The sequence below is a fragment of the Phlebotomus papatasi genome, chromosome 2 (genome assembly GCF_024763615.1).
Source record: "Phlebotomus papatasi isolate M1 chromosome 2, Ppap_2.1, whole genome shotgun sequence".
Taxonomy (NCBI): Eukaryota; Metazoa; Arthropoda; class Insecta; order Diptera; family Psychodidae; genus Phlebotomus; species Phlebotomus papatasi.
The window spans coordinates 86,507,458-86,520,682 of record NC_077223.1 but is presented as its reverse complement, the minus strand read 5'-3'; the positions used below and the strand labels follow the sequence as shown (position 1 = coordinate 86,520,682).

The window sequence follows — 13,225 nt, the reverse complement described above, 5'->3', positions numbered from 1 at the left end:
AAAGAGTTCCACATAGACGACAAATAATACAAAAATTAGGCCCCGCCTTCTACAAGTTGAAAAATTACATTTTGTGCAGTATTTTTCTTTAAATCTATTGCGTTGTGGGATTTTCGGTTGTAACTTTCTGAGAAAGTTTTTCCAGTAAAACTGTCGCGTTGATTAGTTTCTCGGAGAGAAAAAATAGACCACGCCCCCTCCAAGTACATTATCCTCATTGTTCTGGATATCAATCTGTGATTTCTCATGGTGATTGATTCAAAACACTTTGAAGAAAAAACGTCTTGTAAACAATCTTGTGTAATCATCTGAAAGTGAAATCTGAAAGTGTATCACGTATGATGCAAGCACATGTGTTCATGAAACACATGAACTTTGTGACACGAAAATCTTCTTGACTGAAGTATAATCTTAAAACGAAAACACTTAAGCATATACTTCAGTCGAGATGAAATTTTACATTGAAAAAGAGTAATAATTACATCGATATCCGACAAATTAATTCAACTCGCACGAAGAGTTGTTTCAACTCCATTTACTAAAATTTACAACGAGAAAGAGTATCAATTACATCGAGATTCATAGAGTTAATTCAAGTCTGCCATAGAGTTGTTTTTCCTTTTTGGGTTTTTTTCTTAGTGTACCATATCTTGTTAGAACTTTATTCACCAAATATTACACAAGATTTTCGTAACTATTGCCAAAGTCTGGTTTTTATTGGAAAATCTTAGCAGATGGCACTGGATAATACATAGTTAAACAGTCGCTCTTGAGCAATTGATGAAATTGTTTAATGTGCAAAGTCAAAAAAGTAATGTAATCATTTTTGTGACTAGTTCTTTCCCAAAATTTCCATACCATGAGGAAGGAGGAAAGCCCTTCCGAAACGTCTGTTTTATGAGAAAATAAAAGAGAATGACCTAAAGGTCAAATCCGTGTTCACTTCTTTATCTTTGAAATATTTTCTCTGAAATTATTTGTCAATTTGACTATACCCGACTGAAAAATCAAGAATAAGGACAAGATTTTCACAATGCCTTTACAAGATTTGATAAGAATCCCTATGGTGACAGAGGTAATCAAACATCTTGTTACTTTTTTTTTAGGGGTAACGAGATATTACTAGATTTTTACTAGTGATTTTCTTTAGAGTATAAGCAGTATTCTGAGTATTCTATTTCTGGAGAGTTTGCCCAAGAAGACATTTGCACTTCTTGTTTCGTCTACATAGTGGCTCAATTTATTTCTTTTCGAATTTCAAAATATCACGAGTGTCAAGATGAATCAGTCTTCATTTTGTTGTGAGGAAAAACACAGCAACGAGGATCGCTATTCCTGCCTCATTGTACATAATTGCCCGTAAAATCACTTCATATATTTTTTAATGATTCTCGTACAAAATTTTCGTTTAAAAATTCGAGACTAAGTTCGAATTATTCGAATTTTAATGACTTATAGAGTTCCATTTACCTTTAGGGCAGAATCACATTGACAATAGAATGCTCGCTGTACCCTCACCGTATTTCGTAATTTTACGCATTTTCATTGCAATTTTTACACAAATTTTCCATTACTGTATTACCTTATCTTATAGTTTGTGACACTAACGTGAAAATAAGATAAGAAAATTGAAGAAATAAAACGGAAATACGATAAACGGTGAGAAAAAAAATCTATAAGAGAAATTAATCGTATAGTTTTTTTTTGCTCACCGTTTATCACATTTTCGTTTCATATCTTCAATTTTTTTTTTTTTTTTTTAAATATTATTTTCACCTAGTGCCACGACCACCGAGTGTGAGATAAGGTAATACGGTAATCGACAATTCGCGTAAATTAACGCGACAAAATGCGTAAATTAACGAAATACGGTGAGCATTTTACTGTCAATGTGATTCTGTCCTTAGTCCAAGATCTTATAGTAGAATCGATTTCCAAATGTGAACGAATGGAACGAATTCTTGATTGAACCATTGACATCCGTTGACTTCGAAAGGAACATCTTTCGTTAACTTTGCTTGCAGCGGGGATAAGTTCTGTTGAGGAGAACAAAGTAAATTAGGGAGGAAATTGATATTTCTAGCAAGTCTGAACCGATTTCAGTCGGTTACGAACCAGAAATGAACCGATTATGAACCTGCTGTAAGCAATTTTGCTATAATTGGACGATCTTTTGAGTGATTTAAGAATCGGTTCAAATCGGTTAAGACCCGGTAAACGGTAAATTATGTCAAAATTCTTTTAAGGTGTAGCATCCAAGGTACACTGTACACTGTAAATCCTGAATGATTATTTATATAGATTTGAAAAGAGGGCGTGGCTTAAAGTTATGTATAGGCGGAGTTTATTAAAAGAAAATTATAAATCAGAACCCATCAAAGCAAAATATCTGCAATCGCAATGTCTTTGTTGTCGTTGCAGTTTCCGGATCCGCGACTGATTCAGTATGATTGTGGCAAATTGCAAACGCTGGATCGTCTGCTGCGAAAGTTAAAAACTGAAGGTCATCGAGTGCTAATATTCACTCAGATGACACGAATGTTGGATGTACTGGAGGCTTTTCTCAATTACCACGGTCACATTTATTTGAGGCTCGATGGTACAACGCGCATTGAGCAGCGACAGATGCTGATGGAACGCTTCAATGGGGACAAGAGGATATTTGTGTTTATTCTGTCAACACGATCCGGTGGTGTTGGTGTTAATTTAACTGGTGCTGATACTGTGATATTTTATGATTCCGATTGGAATCCGACAATGGATGCACAAGCACAGGATCGATGTCATCGGATTGGACAGACAAGAGATGTTCATATATATAGGCTAGTTAGTGAAAAGACAATTGAAGAGAATATCCTTAAGAAGGCCAATCAGAAGAGATTACTTGGAGATTTGGCCATTGAAGGTGGAAATTTCACCACGGCCTTCTTCAAGTCATCCACCATTCAGGATTTGTTTAATGTGGACACGAGTGTTAGTGATGCGTCATCGCGCTTCCAGGAGCTCATTGATCGGGATAAGGAGCGCAAGCAGAAATTGTATGAAAGCATAGCTGGACCCTCTTCCACGGCAACAACAACAACAACAACAGCGGCATCTGATGACAATAAACATCAGAATGTTGGTGCCTTTGAGACAGCACTGGCGGCCGCTGAGGATGAACAGGATGTTCAGGCGGCTAAGACAGCCACAGCAGAGGCTGCTGCAGATCTTGCAGAGTTTGACGAGAACATTCCACTCGAGGACATTGCAGAGAAGCCCCAGGAGGTTAGCAAGGCCGACCAGGAAGTGGAAAATCTTATGAAACAGGTTAGTTTTTGTTTATTTATTTATTTTATTGATTGATTTATTATGTTCTTTGTCATTTTTTATTTTATTGAACACTCAAAAAAAAGTCAGTTGCGACTACCGCCGACTTACCAATATAGACCTCCTTGGGAAAACGTTTTTGTACAGTTTATCGTATTTGTTTGATAACTCGGATAACTCCTTTTCAGATGCTTTCAGATCGTTTCAGAGACCAAACGCAATTTTTTCGCCAAAGCTTTCTACACGGCAGTGCATATCTTCTTTACTTGCCGAAAACTTTGACGAAAAATCTTGCATACATACACACATATCTTGCTATTTTCCCACTAAGTAGGATTGGCACTCCTTGTACATCGTCGTCAGGCAGTGTGATCTTGGGTCGTCTCGTCTTCGAGGTCTTTTGACCTCATATCCTTTTTTTGACAGTGGGAAGCCTATGGTAAGGGGCAGCCAAGACCTCTTTTTTGTTGTGTTTGGTTAAGAGTCCTCTTTATTAAGTGGTCCTCTGGGCGACGCATTGTACGGCCATACCATCTTAATCGTGATTCAGCGAGCTTATCGCCAACTTTCTCCATTCTCATTCTGCTCCTGGGTGATTCTCTATGACCATTTCTGCCTTCGTCTTTCTGCGACGTGAAGCTTTTGATCGTGGTTTTTTGTGGCTGCTCTATATCTCTGAGAAAAAAATGGGGTGCGATTAACTTTTTTTCCTCGTAATTTTAACACTTTATAGGCTCAACATTTTTTAATGTTAATTTTACACCTTTTTAGGGGTAAAATTAACATGAAAAAGGGTAACTTTAAACCCTAATACACTAACTTTAAAGGATAACTTTAAACCCTAATAAGAAGAGGCTATGTGTCGCTTTAGACCCCACCCCTTAACCGATACCCTGAATGCAAATTCTGCAGTCCCAGAATCATCGTGTGATAGGACACTGTCGAGGTATCTGAAATTGTCTGTCCTAGATAAGTCCTCTTCATCTGACCATGTCGCCTTTACATTCTCTGTGGCCCTGACTGTATCCCGTGACTGGTACTTCAATGGACGGCAAATAATCTCTAATTGCAGTTTCTGTTACAGATGGCTCACTAGGGAATTCCTAATTTAACAATCCATTGTAATAGGTTGCCCATTTCTGGTTAATTTTGTCATTGTCCGTTACGTTTTTCCATTCGTCGCACATGTATCTGACTCCGAGGTAATCGAAAGAATCTACTTCTTTCGAGGTTTGTGACCTCTGTGGTCTTAACTACACTCAAGCTAGGCATCAGGTTGCTACAATGTAATGAACCGATCTTGTGCCTTTTGAGTGAAGCCTCGGGTCTTCAGAAACGACTGGCGGGAATAGCTAGATCTATCCGCATTGTATGACCGGCAACATAGTCAGAGTAAACCGCAAAGAACTATAAGCTCCGTGAAAGGCGGCGCGTGCTCTACAATAAGGCGGCTAGAAGTCCCAAGGTTCAGCTGTTTCGGCTTTTCAAGGACTCGTCTGGAGGGAATCGGTGACTGTTACCGTGTACTTCACAGTCCTTAGAACTCGTACTAACACGGCAACTGGTCAGTTTATACAGCACAACGACATATACTGTTGCCAATGTGGTGTTATGCCAGAAACATTGGGGCACACTGTGCGCATCGGCATTCACACCAAAGCCAGAAGGTTGCGACGACACGATGAAATCTGTAACCTAGTCGTGGACGAAATTGCTCGTCGCGATCCTGGGTTGAAGTTCCTTAAGGAGCAGATAATGGTCCCTTCTCCTGGTGGTTGAACTCTTAAACCTGACTTGGTAGTGAAGAATCAGAGGGCTAATTTTTGAAACTCTCACTTGCACCCGTCAGCATTTTAGTGGCCGAGAGAAGTCTGCACACCCCGCAGATTCTTGAGGACGTGTACTCGGCCACTAAAGAGCTAACGGCTGCGAGTGCGAATGACAAAAATTGGCCCTCAGGAAGGGGTTTTCGTGGTCGACATAACACTCTGTTTCGAGGACGAAGAAGGCACAGCAGCTGCGAGTACAGTGCTGCCAATTGTAGTTGGCACGCTTGGAGCGATCCCCATAAGGTTTGAAACCACTGTGTCAATGATCACCCTTCGTAGATCCATTGAAATCTATCACCAATTCAAGGATTACGATGAGCGATCATGGCCACGGAAAAGTTGATCCCCAATGCCAGAAACATTGAAGTACATTGTGCGCATCTGCATTCACACCAAAGCCAGAAGGTTGTGACGACACGATGAAATCTGTAACCTTGTCCTGGGTTGGAGCTCCTTAAGGAGCAGATAATGGTCCCTTCCCCTGGTGGCTGAACTCTTAAACCCGACTTGGTAGTGAAGAATCAGAGGGCCAATTTTTGAAACTTTCACTTGCACCCGTCAGCATTTTAGTGGCCGAGAGAAGTCTGCACACCCCGCAGATTCTTGAGGACGTGTAACGACTGAAATCGTTATAATAGGATATGATTCTACGGGGTATACTAGTGGATTTCTCTCGGCTACTAAGGAGCTGAAGAGTGCGAGTGCGAATGAGAAAAATTGGCCCTCAGGAAGAGGTCTTCGTGGTCGACATAACACTCTATTACGAGGACGGAGAAGGCCTAACCAACGGGGTCAGGGACAAAGTCTCCAAATACATAATCCCTATACACTGTGCGGGAGCTGTACAGCACAGCAGCTGCGAGTACAGTGCCGTCAATTGTAGTTGGCACGCTTAGAGCGATCCCCAAACAGTTTGAAACTAATGTTTCAAAGACAACCCTTTCTATATCCATTGAAGTCTATCACCATTTCAAGGATTACGATGAGCGATCATGGCCACGGGAAAGTTGATCCCGAGGTCACCTCCAATGTCAGTGCGTCTCAATGTCTTTGGGGCTGTCCATTGATAATTAAAATGTTCGCTCTTCCGCATTCCAACTTTTTTGTGGTAAATTAACTATCGCCACAAATCCGCGTCTGCTGAAGATTGAGAAATATAGTTCAGCTCTCTGAGACAAGGCTTCTATTCCACCAGTCTCTAACCCAAAATTTCGACTGGGGTCCGGCAGGAGAGTAACAGTATGACAATGTCATATGACATCGAGAATTAGATTCACATAAATCACAGAGAGCTTCATAGACCTGCTAACAATAACCATTCGATGTTCAATGGGCTTTAGTGTTGTCCTGCTCCCAATTTTACATCACGAAAATTTATCATATGACATTGTCATATCGTTAGAGAATTTTGCCCAGTGCACAATAACTTTTGTTTGTAAACATGTTTTTAAAATTTCCTATGAGAATGAGCGAGATGACTAGATTTAGATCTCACTCACTCTCATTGAAATGTCAAAAACATGTTTACAAAACAAAAGTTATTGTGCGTTGGGCATTTCCCTACAGAGCTTACCGCGTAGAGGTGAAAGTAGGGAATAGAAAAGTTTTAAGTAATTTAAGAATTTTGAAGTGCAACAAATTTATTAAGTCAAATGTCTTTTTTGCAATGAATCGTAACCTGCGGTGTAGAAAAATAGTTTAAGCTGCTTTTTCAATGGTGGCTTCCAGTGTAAACATAAAGGCACACCATGATGTAGCCATCTTCATGATCTGCAATGTTAAAAGAATGTTAGTGCTTTGCTAGTTCTTCCCAAACGGATTTATGAGAAAATACCTCAGTGAATGTGTAGATATTAACATCGTACATCTCTGCAGCCCTCATTCCATATTCTCTTTGAGTCGTATGTTACCAAAATTCGCGTTAGTTAAAAGAAACGCAAGAGTTAAAAAAGACTTCTGCACAATTAAAAATTTATTAAGTGAAATAGTACTAAATGTGAGAAATTCTGCGTTCTAGATAGAACTACTGATCTTTTTGAATCCTAGCTTAGCCTAAATAGGGAAAAACGCGCTACCTTCGAACGCCTCAAGCTCGGCACAACTCATTTTTCTATTATTTTAATGGATTTTAGCTATAGCTCTTTTCTGTGCAATGAATTGTTCGAAGCTGGAGTCGTCCTAAGATACCGTGCTTTCCCGCACTCAATGTGATACCACTTCTGCATTTTTTTTTATTTATGAAACCTCTATAATTCATACGTGACAAGTGTTAACAATTTCTAAAGCAATCATTATTTTTTAAACTGCATTAACATTGGTGATTTCTAGCGTAAAGATAAATGCACACCACGATGAAGCCATCTTCACGATCTACAATAATTAAAAGAATGTTTATGCTCTATTAATCCGTTGCAAAACGGTTTAAGAAAAAAACTACCTTAATGAATGTGTAGATATTGACATCGTACATCCCTGCAGCCCTTAATCCATATTCTCCATGAGTCATTCCCAGGACAATTAGAAAGGACTTCTGATTTCTCAAATCGAAATCATGCCAATTAGTCAAATACAAAGTTGTCGATAGCCTTTCCATTTTGATTTTAACGAATTCCCCAAATACACAAGGTAAGAACAATTGAATGAGAACATTTGTAGCCATAAAATGTGCAACTGGATTTCGTGGGTTTAAACGAATGAAGAAAAAGACTCCAAACATTAGAAAAGCACTAGTTACAAATTGTACGAGGTTTGATAAGGAGATGATGTCGTTAAAACGGTTGATATTGTCCACGATATCACAGTATTTTAGTGTAATAATTTTGAGAAAGTCTGGATCTTCCTGAATCCGATCTTTGTTTGCGGAAATATAATCATAGAGAATGTCTGATGCTGCCATAATTTCAAAACCGAAAAAAGCTAAGGACATATCTGTAAAAAAGACAGATGACGTTGCAGATGCACCAAATAGAAATTGTATGAATAATGTAATTTCTGTGTAATAGGGAAAGTCAGTAGGAATCCATGGTACTTGAACAAATACTCCAGATTTTCCATTAATAGCATTAAAAATTGAAAAGGCAAACACAGTTATTGTTAGTATTGTTTTTTCTATTCTGAAATTGAAAATTTACCTAATGTGTGAAAGAATTTAACAAAATAATAGAAGTTTATCTTACTTACTTGTGGCAAATTATCCAAATGGTTCTGAACTTTTTTAGATTTTTTTCTGCAATAGAATTTAAGTTGTCATTCTCGAAATTGTGTAGTGATTGAACCTTTTCCAGTAGTTCAAGTACATCATTTCGATGATACCGCTCTAATATGCTTTTTGACAGTACTTGTATACATCCAGTAACAAAAATTAATGATATTGCAATGTTTTGCGTAAGTTGTCCTTCAAATGCGTTTTTTACATGCAATATTGTAGAAATCAAACATAAGATTGTTGATATGTACGAAGCTCGAATTAAAATACGTTGCCAAATTGGTTCATTTGTAGGATGATAAGTTGCAAAGGAAATTGCCAATAGAAGCCTGGGTTTGATTCTATTTAGTATTTTTAAACTTTGTTGCACCACCATATTTAATGTTTCTTCGTGAAAGATTTACTAAAGACTGAAGAGCAATATTCAGTTAAATTACCCTTCGTCTGTTGTTCCTTTGTTGGGGTTAGCATAAAAGTATTTTGCTCTTAATTGATGTTTTGTGCTTTTCCATGCGATTTTTTTTAATAAGAGACACATGCCTCTATACCAGATGTTTTTGGTCCCAGATTGTTACATCAAATTGAGGTAGTTTGAAGGCGTAAAATAAACATTAAAAAAAGGCAATATGCAAAAATGTATGGAGGGTAATCTATGTGGCGGCTATAAAGAGGATTAGGCTGATTACATAGGTAATGGTACAGGATGAAAAATTGAGGAGACTCAGGGCGATATTTGCTGGGAGTTCTTGTGAAAACGTGCTTATCATATATAAAAATCGCTATTTTGACATCGAATTACGTAAGATCAGCTGAAGGAATCTTCATGAAATTCGTTTTATGATCAGTGTACGGCTTAAGCTTTTTATCCGTACATAGTACCATCCCCCTCCCCCACCTCTCCTTCCAAAAATTCTTAAACAAAACCAGAATTTCTTTCATTATAACTCCTCTTTTAAAAGAAATAGAAAGCTGAAACATGGCACAGAAGCAAAGGTTGAGGATGTCTCTTTAACCACGTATCTATGGGCTTCTGCCCACATCTCCTTCCAGTAGCTCCCATACAAAATGAAGACCTTTTTCATCATAACTCTTCACTGAGAAAAGATAGAAAGCTTAAACTCGGTATGGAATCAAGGTTTAAGAAGTTTTTACACATTCACATCGAACAGACTGGGCTTTTTTACATGGTCATTGTTTTTTTACTTCTTCATTGCTTTTTTACACGTGGAAAAAATATTCAAAGAAAATGATATTTTAGTAAAATTAGCCAAATTTAAATACCTTGAACAAAAAGTATAGTACACTCTCACTCAATCGGCTCTTTTTCAATCGGGCGACAAATTTTGTTGACAATTTTCACTTTTAATTATGAAGCTAATTCGCTCAAATTCGCTGTAGTTCTTCCTATTTTATCGTGATTCTTTATAATTGAGCGCTTTTTGTGGAATTTGCAAAGGCTTTAACGCTCAATTCTATCGCTAAACCGGATGACATTTTGCCCCATATTCCCGATTGAGAGAGAGTCTACTGTAAAAAGCAATTGCCCGGTCAATTGCTTTTTCTTGACAGTTCCATATTATATAGTCCGTTAACATTCTCTATTTGAATTCACTGTTCGAAATTTCATCGACCACCCATCGAAATCAGCTGATGCCAGGAAAAACCAAAACAAAGGAAATTTTACTCATAAAACTCTTGTGAAAACTTTTGAAATGTATTTAAAATGAGTCTAGGCATTAGTGAAATTAAAGTTTAGTATAAATTACTTGTGAATAATGTGAACTACATGGTTTTGAACAACTGAAAATATTTCCCGCCTTGGACATTTTACTTACACTGGATGGCGCTGTTCTCAGTGAGTTTTCTAATCGAAGACAATGAAGGTGTCATATTCACTTCTCCATTGCTTCTTTGAAAATCGATTAAAAGAGCAATGGCCCAGTCTGTTCGATGCTATTAAGTTCATATTTTTTCTGAAGAGAATTACATAAATTTGCTCCTTGACTCTACTAGAATGTTACTGTTTAGTGAAAATTCTTTAGATATAATTTGAAAACCTCTTAAATATAAGAAAAATACGCGAGTGTAAAATGCTTCTATTGGAAACATATTAATCCAAATGGAGACAAGGGAAAGTTTCTAATTGGAGATAAACAGTGTAAGTGAAACCGCGACGATAGGCTTTCAAAACCTTGTTGAGTTGCTCTTGAGTGCAGGATTTGTTCTTATTCCTGTAGCGGAATTCTGTAACTTTCGTGGCATTGTCACGCGTGAGTTCGAAACCTGACAATGCCAATCGAGCTTTTTTTGTCATATGAGTTCGAAACTGCAATTCATTGATTTTTCATTGAAATCCCTTTACTTGATGATTTTATGAAAACACAGTACGTCTTGGTTGATTTGTTTAACAAAATTCATTGTCATTTGAATTGCCAGAAATCTCAAATATGTGACTTCTAACAATGCCACGTGAGCTGAAATGACAATATCACCGCTACAGAATCGCATTTTCGGAAAAGCTCTCCTAAGATTTGAACCCAATTTGTCATATGGCATTGCCAGAGCGTTACAGAATTCCCCTCCTGGTCTTTTGTCCTTTCCCATCTAAAACAATAAGAGAATCTCTCCAAAAAAAATCATATTTCCGGGGTTTCCTATTGAAGCATTTGGAAACACTTCAGAAAACCCCTTTTTGTTCACGAAATAGGTAATTATTTCATTTGAAAACTTCACGTACCGTTAACAATAAAGATTAGTACTTAATTTAACTAAAATTAGCCAGAAATATGACATAAATGTGAAACAAAATGAATAAACGATAGTCGCTTTATTGTGTTTTTCATTGGAAAACATGGTCGATCGATGAAAAATTCGATGGTGGAAAGGTACACTTTTAATTTTTCTGAGAAATTAACAAATTAAAATTTGTGAATATGAATGGATTTTCGCTTTATTTGGAGCAAAATTAACTAAATAATGAAATTGAGGTATAGAAAATATATAAATATAGTAATTTAGTACTGTATTTATCGTGAAAGCAATGATGTTTCCATTTGGAGTAGTGAAAAATTTCCATTTGGAGTAGGTTTTGAATTAGCTTAATTTACACATTTAATTGAATATGGTTAAAAGCTGCCTTTAAATGTTTGCCTCAACTAGCGTAAAAATAAATGCACACCATGATGTAGCTATTTTTACAATCTGAAATCATTAAAGAAAGTTTGTATTTTAATTATTTAAATAATAATTGTAGAATTTGTAAAATTGTACCTCAATGAATGTGTAGATATTAACATCGTACATCTCTGCAGCCCTCAATCCATATTCTCTCTGAGTCATTCCAAGGACAATTACGAAGGATTTCTGATCCTTCAATTTCAAATCAGGCCAGTTGGTTAAATACAAAATTGTCGATAGCCTTTCCATTTTGATTTTGATGTACTCCCCAAATAGACAAGGTAAGAACAATTGAAAGAGAATACCCAAAGCCAAAATGTATCCAACTGGATTTTTTGGGTTTAAACGGACGAAAAAGAAGATGGCGAAACTTAGAAGAGCACTCGTTACAAATTGAACAAGGTTCGTCAAAGAGATAATTTTGTTAAATCGTTTGACAGTGTCCACGATCTCACAGTGTCTTATTGTGATGATTTTTAAGAAATCTGGATCTTTCTGAATCCTATCTTTGTTTGCGGAAATGTAATCATAGAGAATGTCCGATGCTGCCATAATTTCAAAACCGAAGAAAGCTATACATATGCCTGTATAAAAGATCGATACAGCTAACAACGCAATAAAAATAAATTGTACCAATAACATGATTTGAGTATAATACGGATAGTTGATTGGAAACAATGGTAATTGAGTTATAACTCCTGATTGCCTTTTGATAGTATTAATGATCGTAAAGCAAATAACGGAAAGGGTTACCAATGTTTTCCTTAACCTGAAAACAAAAACAAATGGTTTTTATAAAAATTAAACTTTCATAGCGAAACCTAATCTTACTCACTTGTAGCAAGTTTCCCAAATGTTGCTGAATTTTGTTAGAGTTTTCTCTGCAATAGAATTTAATTCCTTATTTTCGAAGTTGTTGTGAAGGGACTTAACTTTATCCAGTAGTTCCAGTATATTATTTCGATGGTACCGCATAAAAAAAGTAAAAGATAATACTTGTAAACTTCCAGAACAAAACAGAAGGGACATAGCTAAATTTCCCGTAAATCGCCCTTCAAATGTATTTGCAATATTCAATGTTGTAGAAATCAAACATAATGCTGTTGAGACAAAGGGCGTTTTAATCAAAATATATTGCCAAAATGATTTAGATGTAACGTAAAATGTTGCAATCGCGATGGCAAACTCAAGTTTTGGCTTAATTTTGTTGAATATTTCTAAGTTTTGTGACACAGACATAATTGCTGTGATGTGGCTTTATGAGAGGCCAAATAAAGACTGAAGAAATGATAGTGGAGTTGGTATAACATTGGTCTATTGTTGGTGGGGTTATAATAGAATGATTGTGTCCACTAATTGCAGTTCTGTGATGCTCCGTGCGAAATTTATAACAAGAAACATATGTTGTTATATTTAATTTTTCTGCAATTATTGCAATTTTAGTTGATGGCAAGGTTACAATAATTATTTTAACTTTTGTTAAATAATGTATATAAAATTTTGGCTTGCATTCTTTGATCGTTTTTTTCTAGTAGCAAAAAAATCACCGGGAATACTGAAACAGATCAAAAGTGAATACCTGTATACCTGTGATATGTAGCTTATCAATTCTTTATTAATCGTTAGCTTAATAACGGACAATTGTGGGATTTGGCCCTACATAGATGAGTGACTTTTCACGCAACCGACCGTCTTTATAGAATAT

General features: G+C 36.7%; 2 protein-coding genes across 4 annotated transcripts in view; one reads left to right on the top strand and one right to left on the bottom strand.

Annotated features, from left to right (window-relative positions):
- Positions 1 to 13,225, top strand: part of LOC129804856 (helicase domino) — a 97,803-nt gene that overhangs the window by 53,030 nt on the left and 31,548 nt on the right. For both annotated transcript variants that reach the window (XM_055852515.1, XM_055852514.1), the window contains exon 16: positions 2,422 to 3,309. In XM_055852515.1, the coding sequence (XP_055708490.1) occupies positions 2,422 to 3,309 (888 nt within the window). The remainder of the gene's footprint in view (positions 1 to 2,421; positions 3,310 to 13,225) is intronic.
- Positions 7,096 to 8,842, bottom strand: LOC129804858 (odorant receptor 33a-like). 2 transcript variants are annotated; one of them, XR_008752026.1, is made up of 3 exons: positions 8,319 to 8,842; positions 7,576 to 8,251; positions 7,096 to 7,508 (listed from the first exon to the last, which is right to left on the bottom strand). XR_008752026.1 is itself a non-coding variant. In XM_055852522.1 (2 exons), the coding sequence occupies exons 1-2, from the start codon at positions 8,062 to 8,064 to the stop codon at positions 7,437 to 7,439; spliced, it is 561 nt and encodes a 186-aa protein (XP_055708497.1). In that variant the 5' UTR covers positions 8,065 to 8,157; the 3' UTR covers positions 7,428 to 7,436. The 2 variants fall into 2 exon arrangements, 1 of the variants encoding a protein (XP_055708497.1); XM_055852522.1 differs by lacking the exon at positions 8,319 to 8,842 and having other exon boundaries at positions 7,428 to 7,508; positions 7,576 to 8,157.

Bases quoted from the DNA above. Each gene is read 5' to 3' on its own strand.
- LOC129804858 (XM_055852522.1), bottom strand. From the start codon at position 8,064: ATGTCCTTAGCTTTTTTCGGTTTTGAAATTATGGCAGCATCAGACATT. The intron at 7,509-7,575 runs GTAGTTTTTTTC...TAATTATTGTAG, and splicing joins ATATCTACACATTCATTAAG to ATCGTGAAGATGGCTTCATC.